At 42.2% G+C, this 23,009-nt stretch overlaps 1 protein-coding gene across 4 annotated transcripts in view; it reads left to right on the forward strand.

Annotated features, from left to right (window-relative positions):
- LOC139424396 (protein cordon-bleu-like) overlaps positions 1-23,009 on the forward strand; it is a 61,288-nt gene that overhangs the window by 17,483 nt on the left and 20,796 nt on the right. For 2 of the 4 annotated variants that reach the window (XM_071176189.1, XM_071176180.1), the window contains exons 3-7: positions 1,959-2,169; positions 3,907-4,135; positions 5,643-5,731; positions 6,142-6,219; positions 14,154-14,327. In XM_071176189.1, the coding sequence (XP_071032290.1) occupies positions 1,959-2,169; positions 3,907-4,135; positions 5,643-5,731; positions 6,142-6,219; positions 14,154-14,327 (781 nt within the window). Of the gene's footprint in view, positions 1-1,958; positions 2,170-3,906; positions 4,136-5,039; positions 5,085-5,642; positions 5,732-6,141; positions 6,220-14,153; positions 14,328-23,009 lie in introns of all 4 variants that reach the window. The other 2 variants (XM_071176174.1, XM_071176198.1) reach the window with 2 other exon arrangements.

Consider the following 23,009-nt stretch of genomic DNA (forward strand, 5'->3'; position numbering starts at 1 on the left):
ATCCGGCTTCTTTGGGATGGTCTTGAGATCACCTGCGGGATTGTCTTGATCTTGAGGCCCATTGTCATGCCATTCATCCGCCGCCATCACCTCATGTTTCAGCATGATAATGCACGCCCCATATCGCAAGGATCTGTACACAATTCTTGGTAGCTGAAAATGTCCCAGTTCTTCCATGGCCTGCCTGCATACTCACCAGATATGTCACCCATTGTTTGGGATGCTCTGGATCGACTTGAATGACAGCGTTCCCGCCAATATCCAGCAACTTCGCACAGCCGTTGAAGAGGAGTGGGACAACATTCCACAGGTCACAATCAACAGCCTGATCAACTCTATGCGAAGGAAATGTGTCGCGTTGCAATGAGGCAAATGGTGGTCATACCAGATCCTGACTGGTTTTCTGATCCACATCCATTTCCTTATATGAACTGTAACTCAGTAAAATCTTTTAAATTGTTGCATTTATATTTTTGTTCAATATAGATTCACACATTACTGAGCAGAAATCACATCTCACATCTCTAGCCCTAACCTTAAACCTTATCTTAACCTTAAACTCTACCCTTATTCTAAACCTAACCCTAACCGTAACCTTAGCATACAGTTGCTTATCAACAGATAGTTTGTTGATAGTACGACCATCTGTAGAGCATTTACAGATGTGAAATCTGGACAATCCAAATGAAGTGTGTCTGACTGTCATTTGATTTATGGGAAATTCGTTTTGCTGTCTAAGTGCATGATAAAACCCAAGGGAGTTTCATCCAGGTGTCATAAATGTCTTGTAATCACCTGGTTCATGTGTGCAGGAAGCAGTCAGACAACATCCTCTCCATTATGATGTGTAAGGGTTTTGTCACACTGTTTTCATTATGATAGGGAATACAGATCAATGTGTTTCCAGTGTCTTGTCAAAGCCTCATTGCTATTCTAAGAAGAAAGTTGTAGTATAAATTAATACATTGTTATTTTCGAACGAACCATAACTCTCCATCCTACAGCTAATGTGTAATGCATTATGATGCAGTTGTAAGACTTGTGATGAGCAAACTTTTCTCTGGTTATTACGAGTTGGTTGTTCAGAGCAGCCCTTTAGCAGTTTGGTCATATGAGCTGTCTTCTCCCAGCAGGCAGTAGAAAGCATCCTTGAGTTTCTCTCTGTCCTGGGTTGACAGTCACACCTCGTCAGTTGACGTTCTGCATTCCATGACATGGGACTTCATATGACGCTCAAAAACAGAACATTGTATCAGGATTGATTAAGATATTCTATATTCTCAAGTGAAGGATTTAGGACACTGGCCAGTCAGGCTAGTAGACTACAAATTTTACATTATTCTAGCCAAATCTGTGCCATTTGATATTTGAAATACAAAATGCCACTCGCCTGACGGGCTAGTTTGGCACATTTTCTACTAGCCCTATTTGCAAAGTACTAGCCTCAGGCTAGCTTAATTTCCTTCCCTGCATACATATATTATAAGTAGACCAGATGGGTATTTTATTGTCAATTGACTAAGGCTAGATTTCCTATCTGTAATTAATTAAACTTTCTAATTCATTTAACACGTCACTGAGTTCAGATCATTAAATCAGCCTTTTATGTACCAATTTGCAGGCTTATCTAATGCTGTAAGCCGAGTGGCATGAGTGTAATTACAGGTATTCCTATTGGAGCTAAAGGAGGTAACCCTATCTGTCAGTCAGGTCACATCCCAAACGACACCCTATTCCCTATATAGTGCACTACTTTTGACCAGAGCCCATAGCGGTCTTGTCAAAAGTAGTGGTCCTTGGTCAAAGAAGTGCGCTAACTAGAGAATAGGGACTTACCTTGGTCTATTCTGTCCCGCTACTCTCTACTCTACTCTGACGAGCCTGTGACTCTACTTCTACCTGGCTTCCTGTCTGTGACTCAGCCTGGCTTCCTGTGCTGCTTTCACCTCTCTGTGCAGCAAGGCGCTCATGGACCTGTTGGTGGATCTGTGCAGCCGGTACCACCTGAACCCAGCCTATCACACCCTGGAGCTGCTGTCCAGCGAGGGCCTGTCCCTAGCCTTCAAGCCCAACAGCCTGCTGGGGTCCCTGGACGTTGTTGCCATAAGCATCAGGGAGAAAGTGTTGCAGGACAAAGTGGTGCGGAAACCTCCGCCTAAAGTGCCAGAGGTGAGTACCTACTGATCCTGATATAGAGAGATCTGTGTGTTTGTTTGATACTGTTCTACTGATTGAGGATATGTAGCTGCAATGTGACTGTTAATAAGAAATTAGCTGTGTTTATTGTAACTTGAGGATTCATAGTTATCCTCTGTTTAGCCTTCCATGAATGCACATGTATGTAGCACTTCATGAAGTTATTGGAAATTAGTTTGTTCTGGTCTGGGCCTCTTGCTGTTGTTGTAGTGCACGGGTGGGTATCGTTGACTGTTTTTGGGATACAATGAATAAGATGTTTTCAGCATTCATTGAACCTAACCTTTGACACCTGGGAAATGTGATGTATGAATCTCTATGTAACCATTGCGATCGCCCTTCTTTACCTTTTGACACTAAATCGTTGCAGCAGGAAAGACCACAAAACCCAAAAAGGGCTCATGCTAAGGTAGGCAGCAGGTGTTGTAGAGCCAGTCTCTAAACCAGTGGGATTATTACCGGCTCTCGGTGGCTGATTGAGTGTCTTCTCTCTCTGTCTCCAGTGTCTCCTAGTCTCCTCCTACTTACCTAGCATGTGAATTTTTCATGAGTGCCTTACCTTTAGTTACCATGCATTATTTCTACTCTACTCTCAGGCCTCACTGGCCCTGCTCCTCCTATCTCCCTTTGACCTCCCTTTGGCTGATGGCCATAGTCTGGCACTATTTCACTCTGAGTCATCGACATTGTGGGTAACATTTTACTTAAAGCCAACCGGTATAATGCATTATGATGTGGTTGTAGTGGATTTTATGATTTGTAATAAGCATGTACAGTATAAACCCCTTTTTTAAATAATTTGCTTCAGTAAATATTAGTGAAGAGCCACACACAAAAACAGTTGTGTTTGTGATTGTTACACACCCTTGACTGGTAAGTGTTTGACATGATGTTTTCAGAAGTGAAGTCTGTACATTGTGTACTGGTGTGTGACCGTCATGGCCTCCATGATAACAGTATCTTTTGTTTGTCCCAAATGGCACCCTACTTTTTATATAGTGCACTACTTTTGACCAGATCCCTATGGGACCTTGTTCAAAATAATGCACTATATAGTGTGCCATTTGGGATGCATCCTGTGTTCTTCATAACAACCACCTCAACCCTCTTAGTGCTGCTGGCTCTGTTGTTGTGATCCCTCTCTCTATAGGTACACCAAACACCCTGGGACTGACCAGGCAGTGGCTGCCCACACACAGGCCCTCTCTGTCAGGCCTCGACTTGGCTCCGGGCCTCAGTTACCTTAGAGTGCTAGTCTTGAATGACCCCCAGTCTCACCCCCCCTCCTCTCCTAGGCCTGTCAACAAATGTCTACGTTCTAAGGGAAAAGCTGAAAGTAAAGCATAACCTCTTTTTAAGTGAGGTGGAGTGAAGTTTTTAGTTAATCATGGTTTATCCTATGATTCTGACACAAACCTTTTTTTTTGTCTCTCAATATTTTCCACCCTAGTTTTTCCCATTGAATGTGTACTGCTGAGATCTTTACCATCAAGTCCCATTTAAATACTGAACTTAGACATGGGTTCAAATTGAACATTTTATTTCAAATACTTTGAGCATTTGATTGAGCCTGCCTGAAGTGCCAGATCGGCATGATTGCAGGCAAGCTCAAGGTCAAACAAACACTATTTGAACCTAGGAGGTTCTCTAATACTCTTTAATACTGTATCCATCCATTGGCACTAAAGTCACTCTGTCTTCCCTGTAAAGAAAACGGTGCGTCTGGTGGTGAACTACCACAGGAGCCAGAAGGCGGTGGTGAGGGTGAGTCCCCTGGTGCCCCTGGGGAGCTTGGTGCCAGCCATCTGTGAGAAGTGTGACTTTGACCCGGCCCATGTCCTGCTGCTGAAGGACAATGTCAGCAACCATGAGCTGGAGCTAGACAAGTGTCTGAGCGAGCTAGGAATCAGAGAGCTGTACGTACTGGACCAGACTCTTGGTAAATAAACCACCTTATACCCACATCTCCCTCCACCTCTTCCTATAGAAGGGTGGCATATTTCTTGCCAATTCCTATGGTCATCCTACGGTACGACAATGATTATAGGAGTTGACAAGACGGCACAAACAGATCTGGGACCAGGCTATTCCATGTCCTCACATGATATCTGCAGTGTTAACCTGGTCCCAGATCAAATCAAGTTTTAAATGTTAAGGAGTTGACATTGTAGCACAAATAGATCTGAGATAAGGCTAACTGTACCAACCTATCTCTGTTAACAAACTATTACTGTTCCTCTTATTCCTCTCAACCTGTTTAATCGTATATTTAATTTGAGCTCTCTCCGTTTTCTGTCACGCTTTTACACTCAGCACTTACACGTGAGATTGTTTTGAATCAAAGTACCATGCATTACTTTCTTACTGCAGCTAGCTACATCTGTGCCTGTAATGTTTACATGGGGTGTAATTCAGTCTGGGCTAGTTTATCTTATCAGGGTGGCTCTGCAGAATAAATAAGTGAGCTTGTGTTTACATATTTGGTTAAATGAGCTTCGATAAGCACATGCCCTCCAGTATGTGTACTCTGCCCCCTATGACTCTGCCCCTAGAGAGGCAATATAGACGGTTAGTCATTGGAACACTACCTACAAAGCCTAGTGAAATGTACTGATGCTTGAGTTAAACTAGAGGCACTTGTCAAATACCATAGTCAGTGTTGTTGGTAGTTTCACTGTTTCCCTCGTTTCTGTAGGCAGGGGTGGGAGGGGTGGGGGATTGCATAGCCAATGACATAGGACATGATGTATAGTTTTGCTAAAGAGAGAATCTTGTGTAGTTAAGGATAGTCTGCATTGCAACAAGGACCCTTAATGTTGTTGAAATCCTGTGATTGTTTCCAGTTCGTCAACCTAAAATGTCTTCTGCACCTGCTCTAAATTACTCAGGTATTACTGTCTGAATGCTGCTTATTGTTCCCATCCACAATGCTGTACTGACATTACCTGTAGCTTAACAGTCACTTGTACAGTCACATTAACCCCACTTTGCCGTTCCTTTTCTCCTCATGGGACAATCTCGCGTGTTTCGTTTGCTTGTTTTACATATCTTAGATCCAATATAAGATACAGTCAATATTATTTCCCTTTCCTTCTGGCTTAGTGTGTTATGACTGTTTGTTAGATTTATTTTCAGAGGTTGAAGAATAGATGCACTGTCATGTTGGAAAAGTTGAGTTGTAGTGCCATCTACTGTTGAAACTGCCTGATTGTAGATAGAGGCTTGAGAGTGTGTGTTTATGGGGAATCATTTTTGTTGTATGCTTGAGTTAAACTTTTAATAACTGCCATGACTTGCATAATGTAGTATAGTTCTAGCTGTGGTTTATTTCATCCCATTGGTTATGAATGAACTGCATGAATGAAGAACTTTTATTTTTAGCTCAGTGAGCCAACCCTTTCATTTCGGAGTGAACTGAAACCTATTGTCTGTCCATTCATTGTTAGAATACTTCCGTTCCAACACCTCAAGTGTCGGTGGGGTCGAGAAGAAAGGCCTGCTCGGATTCTTAAAGTTCAACAGAAGGAAATCAAAGGTAAGACTGCACAGTTCGCTTGTGTTCCAACAGTGACATTTAGCCCATTGGCTTGGCTAACTTAACACCATAATACCATCTAGAACATAGTGTGTGTCTGCAGATGACTTCAAACTGTTGACTTACTACTAATGTATGTTCAAATGCAGGAAAAATAAGAATATTTTTTTGTTGTCTTAAATCTTCTACTTAAATAGCTACTGTTATTCTTGAGCTCAACATATATATGATTGCTTTCCATAAAAATAATGAGTCTTGTAGATTTTACTGTCCCTGTGGAAAGGGTTTTTTAACCCTAGAGCTGTAGGGGTACTGCTATCATCTTTCAAATAACTGGAATAACTGCATCTCATGCTTGTATTGTAGTTGCATTCTGATGTCATGCATGTTAGCTGTACATTCCATTTCAGACTGAAGAACAGTCGCCTACTATGGACATGGATGGTCTTGATAATAATATTACTCAAAATACTGAAAAACACTACAATGTAAGTACTACTAACCCCATTTAAATGTCTAGGTGTGTTACTTGATATCTTGCATTATATTTTCTTTCAATACTCAAATCTCATTCAAGAAGTGCAATCTCATTAATTTAGCAGAAAATAAATGCTCTTGAGTACTATTCTATTGTAGATTTTCCAAAACCCACCACCTTGCAACAGATAGCGTTTTATGCCCCCCAAAAATTAGAGCACATGAGCTCAACTTTGGTTTTCTTTTCACTAGCGTTGCAAAATTCCCATAACTATCCCAGAATTCCCAGTTTTTCCAGAAATCTTGGTTGTACAATTCAAAGAATCAGGAGGGAATAAGCAGGAAATCCAGAACTCTGCAACAAGGATTTATGAAAAACCTAGGAATTTTGGGAAAGCTACCATTATTTTGCAACCCTACTTTTCAGCCTGTGCCTCCTCTCGATACAGCTGATTGTCTGTTGTTCTGCTCATGTACCACTAGAGGGCAGACTTGACAAGCTGATCCCACGTCTTCTGATTCCCCTCAGTCAATTACAGTACCTTGACGGATTTAAAGTTTCTGTAGCAAGTCAACCTGAAGTAAATTAAAGCCTTGAATGATTTCTTATTATTTGATCAGCTTTACTCTGTGACATATATAATGTATTTAATAGTAAGTTTGTAAAACCTAGTAGTTACAGCAGTAGGGCCGGTTTCCTGGAAATATTTTCTACTCCATCGTGGAGTTCTTTGAATGTGGTGTGCATGTGTGCTAAAACATTATTATATTAGAGCAAACATTGAACAGGCTACCTGTTTGGAAGGTAATTTAATCAGTTTTATACAATTATAGTGGAATCTATTACCGGCATCCATCTGGGATACACCTCAAATCAATATGGGTGTTTTATTGGATTTCCCATAAGAACTTGGTGGATCTCTCTTGCTCATTTGAGTCAAGCCCCAGGGCGCGCCCGCACACACACACACACACACACACACCCTGTAATCTTAGCGATTATGTTACATCATCATACTATACCTGGCAACATTTACTCTATCTGGATACCACTAATGGCCAAACAAATGGGAAGATATGTTGAGGACTGTTCATAACACAGACTGGAATAGAACAGTACATTGGACAAACTGATGAAGATATGTTGAGGACTGTGTACATGGTGTATGATCTAAAGGAATGAAAACGATATTGCTTTGCTTATGAGACACAGTTCTAGAGATGCTAAGGCATGCCAGAAATGATCCTGTCTGTTTTCCCAGAGTTCTTTTTTGTTGTACAGAATGATACTATTTCAGATCACATTTTGTCCTTGGAGAGGACAATAAGGGCGTGTTGCTGCCTCTAAATCATCATAGATGGCCATGTTCGGTTCTATCTGTCTCTAGTCTTGGCAGTGAGCACTCCACTTAAAATGCATTTCCACCTTGGATATGCATGAGTGATAGGCATTGTGGTTAGCGTTCAGATTGCCTCCAGCATGTAATTACAGATGTTCAGGTGAACTTTTCCCAAACTTTAATAACAAAGAAAGACCCAATAGCTTTTTTGGCTCTGGTCTGTAACTGATTTAAGATTACATAACGTATGCTACGAATTCATGGCAATTCCCTGCATGGAACATTCCGTTCCAACAGCTGAGTACAACAACAGCACGGATCCCAATTGAAAGTTACCATAGTCTCTCCCTAAATTTGGAATGTGTGTTTGTGTTGGTCTTTCATAATTGAACATGCAGTGGATGTACTGAGGGACTCTCCGAGAGCTGGGATATTAACAGTTTAGCCTCACTCCTCCCTCAAATACACAGGCATTGAGCATGTTGCTCTACCAAGGAGAGGAGGTAACATGGAGATCATACTACTACAAAGGGAGGCTTACTGGATATCCTATCTAAAAACATTGATCCCTAGTGGCCTGAATATTGACTTTAATCTCAGACCTTTCTTATGAACAAGTCTTCTAAATTTATATATTCTTTCTACAGCTTATTCCCCCTGTTGACGGTGCATACGATGCATTAAGGTTGAACCAAAAAATGACATGTAACAAATACAAATGAAATGGGAAACAATGAAAAATGTGAAATTGAATTAAACAATGTATGTTGATGCTAACATTATGTGCAATATTCAATTATGTTGGCATATGATAACAATAGCCGAATATATTTAATATGCCATAAACTATTGTTTTTTTTAACAGTTTCACTCAATTCATTCTAATTAACTTGTTCATTATGACACACCTCTCACTATTGTCATTGGTTGCACTACTTGCACTGTTTGTCAACATAACCAACCGGGTTCAAGTATTTATCCTGAAGAAGGCACAGTGATGCTGAAACGTTGGTGAATTACTGGGAGTTTAAATATGGAGTGTGCGGCTCTTTATTTTGATAGTTTATTTGCCGTTAGTCAGCACCTCCACACAAAACATTTTTTCTGGGTGTGTGCCAGCTCATGTTTTTTATTAGTCTTTCATAATTGAACATGCAGTGGATGTACTGAGGGACTCTCAGTGCGCTGGAATATTAACAATTTAGCCACACTCACTTTCATTTGAGAAGGTCGCCATAACACATTTGCGCAGTGTGAAAAGTTCATCCGGGGAGGAGAGGGTTGGCCGCTGGCCAAGAATCACTCCCCAGTCCCTGCTGAAGGCTGTCTGATTTCAAAAAAATGCATTTCAGGTTTTATCTCTGCCCTTTCTCTCTTGTGGCATGGGATCAATCGGCAGAAGATTGAGGCTTTGGATTTACTGTAATATTTGCATATACGTACTGTACATGTAAAAAATAAACGTCCTCACTGTCAACTGCGTTTATTTTCAGCGAATTTAACATGTGTAAATATTTGTATGAACATAAGATTCAACAACTGAGACAAACTGAACAAGTTCCACAGACATGTGACTAACAGAAATGGAATAATGTGTCCCTGAACAAAGGGGGGGGTCAAAATAAAAAGTAACCGTCAGTATCTGGTGTGGCCAACAGCTGTAGTAAGTACTGCAGTGCATCTCCTCCTCATGGACTGCACCAGATTTGCCAGTTCTTGCCGTGAGATGTTACCCCACTCTTCCACCAAGGCACCTGCAAGTTCCAGGACATTTCTGGGGTGAATGGCCCTAGCCCTCACCCTTCGATCTAACAGGTCCCAGACGTGCTCAATGGGATTGAGATCCGGGCTCTTCACTGGCCATGGCAGAACACTGAGATTCCTTTCTTGCAGAAAATCACGCACAGAACGAGCAGTATGACTGGTGGCATTGTCATGCTGGAGGGTCATGTCAGGATGAGCCTGCAGGAAGAGTACCACATGAGGAGGATGTCTTCCCTGTAACGCACAGTGTTGAGATTGCCTGCAATGACAAGCTCAGTCCGATGATGCTGTGACACACCGCCCCAGACCATGACGGACCCTCCACCTCCAAATCGATCCCGCTCCAGAGTACAGGCCTCGGTGTAACGCTCATTCCTTCGACGCTAAATGCGAATCTGACCATCGCACCTGGTGAGACAAAACCGTGACTTGTCAGTGAAGAGCACTTTTTGCCAGTCCTGTCTGGTCCAGCTACGGTGGATTTGTGCCCATAGCCGACATTATTGCCAGTGATGTCTGGTGAGGACCTGCCTTACAACAGCTCTACAAGCCCTCAGTCTAGCCTCTATCAGCCTATTTCAGACAGTCTGAGCACTGATGGAGAGATTGTGTGCTTCTGGTGTAACTCGGACAATTGTTGTTGCCATCCTGTACCTGTCCTGCAGGTGTGATGTAGCGATCCTGCGCAGGTGTTGTTGCACGTGGTCTGCCACTGAGAGGACGATCAGCTGTCCGCCCTGTCTCCCTGTAGCGCTGTCTTAGGCGTCTCACAGTACAGACATTGCAATTTATTGCCCTGGCCACATCTGCAGCCTTCATGCATCCTTGCAGCATGCCTAAGGCACGTTCACGCAGATGAGCAGGGACCCTGGGCTTCTTTCTTTTGGTGTTTTTCAGAGTCAGTAGTGTCCTAAGTTTTCATAACTGTGACCTTAATTGCCTACCGTCTGTAAGCTGTTAGTGTCTTAACGACCGTTCCACAGGTGCATGTTCATTAATTGTTTATGATTCATTGAACAAGCATGGGAAACAGTGTTTAAACCCTTCACAAGGAAGATCTGAAAAAGGGATGATTCTTTTTTTGCTGAGTTTATATGTACGGTAGCCTATATACAGTGGGGCAAAAAGTATTTAGTCAGCCACCAACTGTGCAAGGTCTCCCACTTAAAAAGATGAGAGGCCTGTAATTTTCATCATAGGTACACTTCAACTATGACAGACAAAATGAGAAGAAAAAAATCCAGAAAATCACATTGTAGGATTTTTTTATGAATTTATTTGCAAATTATGGTGTAAAATAAGTATTTGGTCACCTACAAACAAGCAAGATTTCTGGCTCTCACAGACCTGTGACTTCTTCTTTAAGAGGCTCCTCTGTCCTCCACTCGTTACCTGTATTAATGGCACCTGTTTGAACTTGTTATCAGTATAAAAGACACCTGTCCACAACCTCAAACAGTCACACTCCAAACTCCACTATGGTCAAGACCAAAGAGCTGTCAAAGGACACCAGAAACAAAATTGTAGACCTGCACCAGGCTGGGAAGACTGAATCTGCAATAGGTAAGCAGCTTGGTTTGAAGAAATCAACTGTGGGAGCAATTATTAGGAAATGGAAGACATACAAGACCACTGATAATCTCCCTCGATCTGGGGCTCCACGCAAGATCTCACCCCGTGGGGTCAAAATGATCACAAGAACGGTGAGCAAAAATCCCAGAACCACACGGGGGGACCTAGTGAATGACCTGCAGAGAGCTGGGACCAAAGTAACAAAGCCTACCATCAGTAACACACTCCGCCCCAGGGACTCAAATCCTGCAGTGCCAGACGTGTCCCCCCTGCTTAAGCCAGTGCATGTCCAGGCCCGTCTGAAGTTTGCTAGAGAGCATTTGGATGATCCAGAAGAAGATTGGGAGAATGTCATATGGTCAGATGAAACCAAAATAGAACTTTTTGGTAAAAACTCAACTCGTCGTGTTTGGAGGACAAAGAATGCTGAGTTGCATCCAAAGAACACCATACCTACTGTGAAGCATGGGGGTGGAAACATCATGCTTTGGGGCTGTTTTTCTGCAAAGGGACCAGGGCGACTGATCCGTGTAAAGGAAAGAATGAATGGGGCCATGTATCGTGAGATTTTGAGTGAAAACCTCCTTCCATCAGCAAGGGCATTGAAGATGAAACGTGGCTTCGTAAGAAGCATTTCAAGGTCCTGGAGTGGCCTAGCCAGTCTCCAGATTTCCAGATCCCATAGAAAATCTTTGGAGGGAGTTGAAAGTCCGTGTTGCCCAGCAACAGCCCCAAAACATCACTGCTCTCGAGGAGATCTGCATGGAGGAATGGGCCAAAAACACAGCAACAGTGTGTGAAAACCTTGTGAAGACTTACAGAAAACGTTTGACCTCTGTCATTGCCAACAAAAGGTATATAACAAATTATTGAGAAACTTTTGTTTTTGACCAAATACTTATATTCCACCATAATTTGCAAATAAATTCATTACAATGGCTAAAGGTCAATCAGATTTGTGAACATGGTCCCTAGCTGTGTGTTGCCGCTTTCCATGTTGTCTGTTGTCTGTAGCTTGTGAGGTGTGGAAACACTTTGTTGCTTTTATGAATTTTGTCTTGCTGCTTTTTGTTTTATGTTGCTCTGTCTGTATGCTACGTCTTGCTTGTCCTATGTTGCTCTGTATGCTATGTCTTGCTTGTCCTATGTTGCTATGTCTTGCTTGTTCTATGCTGCTATTGTCTATATTGTAATTGTTTTTAATAACCTGCCCAGGGACTGCGGTTGAATATTAGCCGGCTGGCTAAAACCGGCACTTTTACTGAAACGTTGATTAATGTGCACTGTCCCTGTAAAAATAAAAATAAACTCAAACTCAAACAAATCCTACAGTGTGATTTTTCTGGAATTTTTTTTCTCATTTTGTCTGTCATAGTTCAAGTGTACCTATGATGAAAATTACAGGCCTCTCATCTTTTTAAGAGGGAGAACTTGCACAATTGGTGGCTGACTAAATACTTTTTTGCCCCACTGTATAGGCAGCAGCCAATAGAAGGGAATAGAGTAGTGCACTGTGTAAGGTATGCCATGTCATCTATCCTTGGTATGCAATTATGCCCATGTATAAATCATGTGGTTCTCTGTAGCTCAGTTGGTAGAGCATGGCGCTTGCTATGCCAGGAGAGTGGGTTTGATTCCTGGGACCAGCATATGTAAAATGTATGCAAGCATGACTGTAAGTCTCTTTTGGATAAAAACGTCTGCTAGATGTTATATTATTGTAGTCAGGAAAATCTAGCAGGTGGGAGAGGCACTTGTTCTTGAGTAAGATAAGAGAAGATCAAAGTTACACAGGATGTGGAGGTCCATAAAGATGAACTTAGCTGGACTTAGTTGATCCAGGCTCTGTTCTTAGAGCGGGGCAGCAGTAAATCTACTGCAGGATTCCAAGACTCCAGCTAGGTTTTTTGTTACATACATATTTTTCTCTTTGCTCTCCATTACTGTATAGTAGCTCGGTCTGCTTTTCCAAGCTTATACAATATGCAAGCAATTGGCAACTCACATCTCCCTCAAAGCCACAGTGGCTCTCCTTAGTAGACTAGACTAGTTTGATTGTGCTTGCCTGGTGTAATGGAACCAATGAAATAGTCCCAGAAGTTCAAACCATGCCCACCTGGCACACCAGGCAGGCTCAATCAAATGCTAAAAAATATTTTTGAAAGAAAACAAATACTATTTATGCCCAGGTCTGAATACTTTTGAGTGCTTTTCTCTCCCTCCTGCACATTTTTCATTCATTCTCCCCACTGTGAGAAGTGCTTGGTTCACTGATTACCTCTAATGACTAGAACTTAATGTTTTAGTCATTTGAACTTTTTTTCATGACTACTTTGATCCTCTGCCCAGGAATGGTCTGAAATGCTGTGTCATTTTGACTTAATGTTTTCCTTTCTTTAAACCTCCCCACCATCGTTTAAAGATGCATATCTTTGTTCCTAGTTGTGCTACAGTACAGAGACAGACGCTTAGGATGTTTCAGATAGCCTGGACCCAGATCTGTTTGTGCTGTCTTGCCAACTGCTTTTTATGATCACTTGGCACGACATTGACCATAGGAGTTGGAAAGGCAGTGCAAACAGATCTGGGACCAGGCTAAGCTTCAGATGCTTAGTAAAGCCTTTGATCATTCTTTGATCGTCCCCCATTGCTCAGCAGCATCCCTCCCAGACAGACAGAGGGTGTATTAGCGAGGCGAAGTAGCTACAGAATGGTAATAAAGCTGACTGCAGCTGTCACAACTGTCACAAAGCATCCTGATTCACAGGGATCTGAGTGCCTCCTCTTGCAGACAAGAGGAGACAGACCCAACACTAAGCTTTGCATTGGCTTAATTTACCACTGCAGTAACAGACCATGATGAAGATATGCTCATATTTTAGATTCAGTAATGAGCGCATGTTAATCGGAGTCTCAAATGGCGCCCTATTCTCTATATAGTGTTATGTGTCCTTGTCAAAAGTAGTGCACAACAGGGAATAGGGTGCCACTTGGGACACAGCGTTAGTGAATAAAGGGCATGACCCATGCTCACCCTTCAGGACTGGCCCTTGACATTTCCACTGTCCACCATATCAACCTGTGATTTTGGGTTTCTGAAACCATTTAGAATTACCTGACCTTTAAATGCCACTCAGTTCATATGTAGCTCTGTTCTTGTGTGTTTATAATTGTCTCTCTGTGTGTGTGTGTGAATGTGTCACATTATCTGTCTGTGTGTCATTATTTTTCTGTTCTGCATTAACCCTTCTCTCTCCCTCCTCATCCAGGGCCTGTCCACAGTGTCCATCGTGCCCTGTGTGGACGCGCGGCCCAGCACCTTGGGCCAGTCCCAGTCCGTCATGAACATCTCCAGGATGTCCCCCAGGATAGAGATTAAGAAGAGGCGGGCCCCCCCGGCCCCCACACCCTGCCAGGGCTGCTACACACTGGAGGCCTACCAGGTGAGAGGGCAACACACACACACACACACACACACACACACACACACACACACACACACACACACACACACACACACACACTTCAGGTCATGGTGACCTGTGTTTAGATCAACTATTGCAACATTGGATAAACATTTCCTCTAATCTCCTTGTGCTGTTTGTGGATCTAATATCAATAGTAGTAGTGTTCTTTTTCTTCTCGTGGTGTTGTTGTGGGAAATGTTGTTTTTTCACCATGTTATGTTGGCTCTAAAGGTTCTCTCGTCCTGTTGGAGAGAATGGGGTTTGTCTGGAACTGTGTGTTGTGGTCATAGTGACCGTTACTAACAGGAACACACTGGTTAATCTGTGAAATGGATTACATCCTAAATGCCATCCTATTCCCTATATAGTGTACTACTTTTGACCAGGGTCTACAGTGCTCTGGTTAAAACTAGTGCACTATGTAGGGAATAGGGTGCCATTTGGACACATACTCCTGTAGAGAAGCACAAGGTGTCCACACAGTATTCTGTGTACTACTCACGCTGTTCTTCCAAACAGGATTTAATTTGGGTTTATGTTGTCGTGGCTCCAAGTTTATTTTTTCTCTCACCTGTCTTATTATACCCTTTTATAGCAACAATTGATAGGCTTTCAGACAATTAAATAAAGTGCCGGATCAGAAGTGTTCAATAAAAGGAGCTGATTGATGTGCTGTTGTGGTGTTTTTATTCCGTTTTTTATGGTAGGGTGCTAGATGTGTTTTCTTTTTACTAAGCGTCTTGGTAAATCATGGTAGAGTGGTCTGCGAGCAGGCAGCCAGGTTGCACTCAGGCAGCTCGAGATTATTTGATTGACAAGTAAAATGCCTGTTCAGTGGTGCATCGACACGATCTCGAGAGAGGGTTTCGTGTCGGCATTTAAAAAGCCCTAGCGTACACTAACAGACAAACACGCTGTAGCCGAGGCGCTTTCAAGGCGCCACATTCCATATGTCTGAAAAGGGTATTAGACACTGTTCAGAAACACCACACTGATGACGTCTTTATCAGTCCGTTCACCCAGAGATAAACACCACTTGCTGTCCTGTGACTCGCTAGCACGGATGAGACAAAGTATTGTGTTTGGAAGATGGCTGGCTGCTTGTTGAGACACATGGCACATGGGCCTGATGTAACCTTTTGTGAGGGTTAGACAAGGACAGAGAGATCAGATGAGGACGGAGTGCCTGAGGGATGGGATGGCTGCTCCTAGGTCTCCTTTCCATGAGCCTGAGCTACTGGTAGGATGGCTATTGTTGTAGTGATGACAATCTGTTCCCCTGGGGTATGACTACACTCTGTATAGCAAAATGTGCTACAGTATATAGAACCTAAAAGGGTTCTTTGGCTGTACCCATAGGAGAACCTTTCGAATAACCCTTTTTGGTTCCAGGTAGAATCCTTTTGGTTCCAAAAAGGGTTCTCTCAGGTCAAATTCTTATGGAACCAAAAAGGGTTCTCCCGGAAACCAAAAATAATCCTTTTGGAACCCTTTTTTCTAAGAATGTTAAACTGGGAATTACCAGGGACCTCACGATTATATTATCACGATGCTTAAGTGCCGATACGATAAGTATTGCAATTCTATTGATTTTATATGTATTGCAATTCAATACTGTGATTTTATTGCGATTCGATGTTCCAAAAAATATTTCTCACCATACTGTATGTCTGCTGCAGAGGGACAAGTAGAGAGACATTGAGAAAACAAGTGTTGATCAGTCATGGAAATAAAGGTGCTGAAAACAAATTGGCTCCCAATTTAAAAAGAAGATGGAGAACAAGTTATGAAGGAAAAATACTGGAGTTTTGGTGCAGGTACAGCCAACTAGTGCACAAATAATATTGCGATATTGTCAAAAACTATATATCGTCAAAAATAACATCCTGATAACTGTATCGATTTATTTTCCCCATCACTAGTTATGACCCTCTATTGATCTCAATACAGTATCAATTTACAACCAATAGTCAAGCCCAAGACCTTCAATCAAATAGCCAACTGGGTTTATCTGGGGTCAAGACAAAAAAGTGTGCATCCCAAATTGCACCCTATTCCCTTTTATAGTGCACTTCAAAGGGAATATGGTGCCATTTGGTATGCACACAACATATTGTGCTGAAGGAGTGTTTTAAGCTTTTATTAGACAAATAGCTGATATTATGATTTGGACAGGAGTAGGCTAACATTCTGACGAGACAGCACGTGCGCGTGTGTCCGCGTGCGACATTGCACTCATGTTGATTTTGCCCACCCACACTAGACGCGATCAGGACACACAGGTTGAAATATCAAAACGAACTCTGAACCAACTATATTAATTTGGGGACAGGTCGAAAAGCATTAAACATTGATGCCAATTTAGCTAGCTAGCTTGCTGTTGCTAGCTAATTTGTCCTGGGATATAAACATTGGGTTGTTATTTTACTTGAAATACACAAGGTCCTCTACTCTGACAATTAATCCACAGATAAAAGGGTAAAAGTTTGTTTCTAGTACTCTCCTCCTTCAGGCTTCTTCTTCTTCTTTGGACTTTATATGGAGGTTGGCAACCAACTTTAAGTTGCATTACCACTACCGACTGGACTGGAGTGTGGACCTCAGTTCATCTTTTAATCACCCACATGGGTATATGCTCCTAAAAACAAATGAGGAGATGGGAGAGGTGGGACTTGCAGCATGTCACGCGTCACAAATAGAACCAAGTTTTATTTTAGCGCCTGACTACACAGACACTCGCAAACTGTATGGCTGCAATGATTGCAGTGCTCACACACGCAACTCGAGTGGTGTGGTCAGCATGTGAGAGGTCATGTAAAGAATGCCTTTTGTGACATGGCCTAGCCTGTCATCCTGAGCTTTCTGCTTCAGTGTTCAGTAATAGGTTTTACACAGGCAAACACACTTGTGTAAGCCTGTTTGGCATGCTGGGAAGGTAAAATCGGGCTTATGCAACAGGGGTTTCTAGTGACAGACAAACTGTTAACATAAACACCAGATTTGGTTCTGAGATTGCAGCAGTGAATGAGGTGTGTTTTGGTGGCACAACATCAAATATGTATAAGTGGGGTGTCGTGTTTCCAGAGGCAGATAGGCGTGAAATCAGCTTGACAGGCTCTTTATGGCAATGTTACTGTACATAGTCAGAGCAGAGGACAGGTGAGGTTGAGGGTTCAACAAACAAAAGTTTGCTGTATATTTTTTGAATCATTTCAACAAATATCTCTTGAGATGAGATGGCATTAACTCAGAAGACCACTGAAAGGGAAGGGGGTTAGGTAGGTTAGGTTAGAATAGTGATTGGTCTAAGAGACTTGGAGCCTACTGTAGGAACACAGTGTTGTACATGATCATTATAGTACACGCTCGATGCATTTTGTAATAGACATTGAGTAATATGTCTTTTATGGTTCCATTTTTGGGGGGTTCAATCTGCTCACTCCAGGGTAGGGTTGTACAATTACAGTAACTTTCCCAAAATTGCCAGGTTTTCCAGAAATCCTAGTTGGAGAATTCCAGATTCCTTGTTCCTTTTTTTTCCCCTTGATGCTGGGAATCTTCCAACTATGATTTCTGGAAAATCTGGGAATCTCGGGAAAGTTACCAGAATTTTCCAATCCTACTCTAATGAGTGTTATTCTTCTCTGAATCTCAGTAGTTGACCTGCTCTATTCTCAAGTATTTAAATCAACGGGACACAAGTCATGGAGCCTAGTGAATATCCTCTGTTTTTCTCTGCAGCATGGCTCCTAGTGATGTTGATGTATCGACTCCTGGCTCTGCTTTCAGGGGGGACCTGCCAAGCAGTACAGTCTGAGGCAGCATCCCTATTGGTCCTGGTCAAAAGTAGTGCACTATATAAGTAATATGGTACCATTTGGGACATAGCCTCAGACTCCATCCCATCAGGGGGATAGCTGGCAGCACAGGCGAAGTGTGATTGATTGAGATGGCTAGCATTACCTGCATAAACTATTCCTTAGGGAGATGTCATAATCTGAACCAAGAGGGGTTTAGTCTTTCATATCAATCCGTCATTGGCTCTTTGTACTGCAGCGATTTTAATCCACTTTAATGTAGCCTACCGTTTTAATCGGTTTTAGCAAGATACAAGTCGTCTGTTTACAATCTTGCGTGGTTTGGATATTTCTACATTGGGCTGATGATACCATTCTCCATAATGGTTGTGGAACCTTTCTTAAAAATAAAAAAAAATGAAGAAACTTGAATTCGTGGGAAACCTCAGTTTTGATCAGTAGTGTTTTTTTAAATGTTCCACATTCTGTAAGGTCACACATGATGCCTTTAAGAGGAAGCTTGTGATCTGAGTCATATGTTTGCAATCCCTCAGTTAGGCCTACATGATTGTTATGCAAGTAAACCATGTGGCTGCAGAACACTGAGTTAGAGTGAGAATGGTTGGTGTGGAAGCCTTAACTTACTCAACGCCTCTCTGAATTGGACTATTCAAGTGGCCTGCCTTGGTTTTTCAGTCCATCTGCTGACAAGACCTCCATTTCCTTTAATCAACACCCTCTGTAAATGAAATTCTATCACTTAAGGCCATGCAGGTTATTTTAGGTTGTCTTGTTTCACTTCATGCAAACTTGCTAGTTTATGTATGAGTGATTAGGCAACACTGTGGATGTTTCAGTGTGACAGGCTCTGCTGTGGAACAGTGTGATTCAAATAAGTTGGAAACGGAAGCATGGGCAGCTCTAATAGTTTTGAGTGCAGGTTTAGTGTGTATCCCAAATGGCACCCCATTCCCTATATAGTACACTACTTTTGACCAGAGCCCTAGTCAAAAGTAGGGCACTATATAGGGTAGTGTTTCCCAACCCTGATCCTCAAGTACCTCCAACAGTACACATTTTTATTGTATCCCTGGACAAGCACACTGGATTAAACTTGTCAAATAATCATCAAGCCCTCAATGAGTTGAATGAGCTGTGTTTGTCCAGGGCTACAATGAAAAAGTGTTCTGTTGGGGGTACTCAAGGTCCAGGGTTGGGAAACACTGATATGGGGTACCATTTGGGAGTCTCTCTCTATCATGCTCCTTTCCTCTTTCCTAAGGAAGAAAATGTTGTGTTTTCAGGAACAAAGGAAGAGGCCCCTAATGCCAAAACAAACAGCCCACTGGAACTGTGTAGTCTACCATCTCTCTCTGTGTGTGTGTGTGTAAATCTAATGAAGTAGTGGTGGCGTCTTCTCACAGAAATGTTGTGGGGAATGTTGTTTTTTCACCATGTTATGTTGGCTCTAATGGGCTTCTCTCCTCCTGTTGGAGATAATGGGTCTTGTTTGGAGCTGTGCTTTGTGTTTATGTTCACATCTTAAATCATTATTATTTCCAAATCACAGTCAAGTTTTTGAAAGAATTGTTTTGTACCTCAAAGAATGACAAAAAACCTAGGCCTTGTTGTGGTTTTATGTTAGAATGTAATCTTAAGCTTAGCAGACAAAGTCATATCCAGCACTGATAAAGATTATATAATGGACCTATTTTCACTAGAGTTGACACAGTAGTCCACACTTCATCTACATTGGTTCTCTATTTGAAGTGGACTAATGCCATGAGCACTGATATACTTTTACTTTGGTGTGTGTGTGTGTGTGTGTGTGTGTGTGGTCTGACCATAAAGAGCCTGTAAATTCACTGTGCCAGCTCTGGAGCGGTGTGCTGTGTTGAGTAATTAAAAAGCTGGAGCTTTGGCAGCCAGGGGACTGAGCATGCATCCCCAATAAGCACCCTATTCACGTAATAGTGCACTACTTTTGACCAGGGCCCATAGAGCTCTAGTCTAACGTAGTGCACTATGGGTCCCTTTTGTGACATAGACCAAGTCAACCATTAAGGAGTGAGCTAGCATTCCTGCAGGATTAGGTGGTAGAAAAGCTATAGAAATATTTGACTGAATGATAGCATAGAGTGGCAGCACATCAGTGTATAGTAAATGTGATTTGATGCAGTCTGTGATATAGAGTTAGTAGAGCGCTGCAGGGTTGTGCAAGTGGTAGGTAGGCAAGTCTGACTGGGTGAGAGAGTGCACAGCAGTTTGGGCATGGCTCATGGAAAATCACCTCCCTGAGAAATCACCTCCACCACCTTGAAATTGCGATGAAAGTAGCAACAAGCCATAACAAATGATTTGTCAAACATTTTTATTTTTATTGCTTGAATGTGGTTGAAGTAAGTCAGAATGTCCTTGTTTTATTTTTATATTCTAAGAAAATGCTTGTGGTGTTTCTCTGGGATTGAGTCATTGTGGTTGGAACGCTGTGTTACTTACTGCCCGCCACCTTGCACTTCTTTAGAGGTTGAGTTGCGTAAACTCCCTGAACTGTGTATGCACCTCCACCAACTCCACCATCACACCACCGTTCATACTTGTCGGTCTCTGGCATACCATAGCATGTGGGGCAAAGTTGAAGCAGTAACGGATGACTGACTGGTATATGAAGATGTGTGTGTGTGTGTGCGCACGTGTGTGACTGATTGGCTGCTCTTCAGAGTGAAAGACAACACTGTGCAGCCCAGTGCAGCAGAACGAAGCGACAGCGTCCTCTGACTAATCATGCTATTCTCTATGAATGCTCCATACTACTGTTGTACTGGAGTGTAAACATACCAGGGGAATTGATTGTGTTGCTCAGCTATGGATTACGGTTTAAAGTGACTGAGTGGCGCACTTTGGGATTTAGAGGAGCCAACTTAAGTCTGGGGAACATGTACATAAGATTGGCCAAACGGAGACCAAAGCTTGCCTTGCTTAGTATATTTAATAACCCTGCATGGCAATGGTTTAGCTCCCGTCTAAATCTGATATATATGTTGGAAGCATAACGACAGCAATATAAACCGTTTGCACACACACTTTAGAGAGTGGTGAATATTTCTCATTGGACCATACATTTACTGCATAGTTTTGAGACAGTGAGTTGTGTCAGGTTAACTTTGAATCTAATGGAGCATGTAAGATGAGGAAGCATGGGGAGTTAGTCTGTCAGTGGTAGAGGGAATAGTAATACCAGGGTAATGGCTGTCTGTCTCTGCCATGAAGATAGAGGGCTCTGGATGACTACTTTAAAATGGAGATAGCCCTCAATGGGGCTAGCCATGCTGTCACACAGGATGCCATTTGCAAGGATAGAACGTGTGCTGTCTTTCCATATCTATGGTCTCTGTACTGGAGACCTGGGTCATTGAGTTCATAGACAGCTCACCAGTTGACATGCGGAGAGACGACAGTAGTGGAACAGACAGTTTGTAGCAGGGGGGAAAATTTGTTGAAGATAGAAGGAAGCGTTGACCCATTTTAATACATTGTCTTCACATTTGAGATAAATGTTTTTCTTCACCTTTGTATCAGATTTGCACACACACAAATAAGAGTTGAGGCTGAGGCAAATATATGGTCATTTGTTTCTTCACAAACGTGATCGGTGCTGTCACGTACATTAAATATTTAGACATCAAAGTTGACCCTTGCGTAGATGATATGTGCAACCATAGAAAAGGTGAGGAACGCCTTTGTGAAGAGGTTTAAGCACTCCCAACCCCAACTCACGCGACACCAATTGTTCAATGTAAGGCTTTAGGTCACACACATTACGGTCAAATAGGATTCCCATGCAAAGGTTTGAAGTACCCGCCAAACACAGTTGGAAGTGTTTTTATGTCCATGCCTTCAGAATCAGAGGACATGTTGAGGTTAAAGGGATTACACATTGTTTTGTTGTATAAGGAAGCAATAATATCCCTTTCAGTAGGAGCATACTAAGCAATGGGGCTGCCCATGCTGTGCTGTCTTTCCATATCGATGGTCTCTGTGCTGGAGACCTGGGTCATTGAGTTCATAAACAGCTGACCAGTTGACATGCAGACAGATGATAGTAGTAGTACAGACAGTTTGTAGCAGGGGGGAAATTAGTCGAAGGGATAAGGAAGTGTTGACCCATTTTAATTAGGGCTGGGAATTGCCAGGGACCTCATGATACAATATTATCACGACACGTAGGTGCCGATACAATATGTATTGCAATTCTCACTGTGGTGGCAGAATTTTCCACAACATCACCATTCTATAGTATTGCAATTTGATGTTGCGATTAAATGTTCCAAACATATTGCTCACTATATGCTGCAGAGAGACAAGAGCATGAGAATGAGTTTTGATCAGTCATGGAAATAAAATGGCTGAAAACATGTTGGCTCACTATTTAAAAAGATGATGGAGAACAAGTTATAGGATGAAAAATACCGGAGTTTTGGCACAGGTACATCCGACTAGCGCAAGCTAACGCTACCTAGCAAAAAAACAATTATAATATACACGAATCACCTTGCCATTCAAAAGTTTGGGGTCACTTATACCATTTCTTGTTTTTGAAAGAAAATCACATTTTCTGTCCATTTTAAAATATCAAATTGCTTAGAAATACAATGAAAACATTGTTAATGCTGTAAATGACTATTGTAGCTGTTTTAATGGAATATCTACGTAGGCGTACAGAGGCCCAACCATCACCCCTGTGTTCCAATGGCACGTGTTAGCTAATCCAAGTTTATAATTTTAAAAGGCCAATTGATCATTAGAAAAACATTTTGCAATTGTTAGCACAGCTGAAAACTGTTGTTCTGATTAAAAAAGC

The sequence above is a fragment of the Oncorhynchus clarkii genome, chromosome 2, assembly GCF_045791955.1.
Source record: "Oncorhynchus clarkii lewisi isolate Uvic-CL-2024 chromosome 2, UVic_Ocla_1.0, whole genome shotgun sequence".
NCBI classification, from domain to species: domain Eukaryota; kingdom Metazoa; phylum Chordata; class Actinopteri; order Salmoniformes; family Salmonidae; genus Oncorhynchus; species Oncorhynchus clarkii.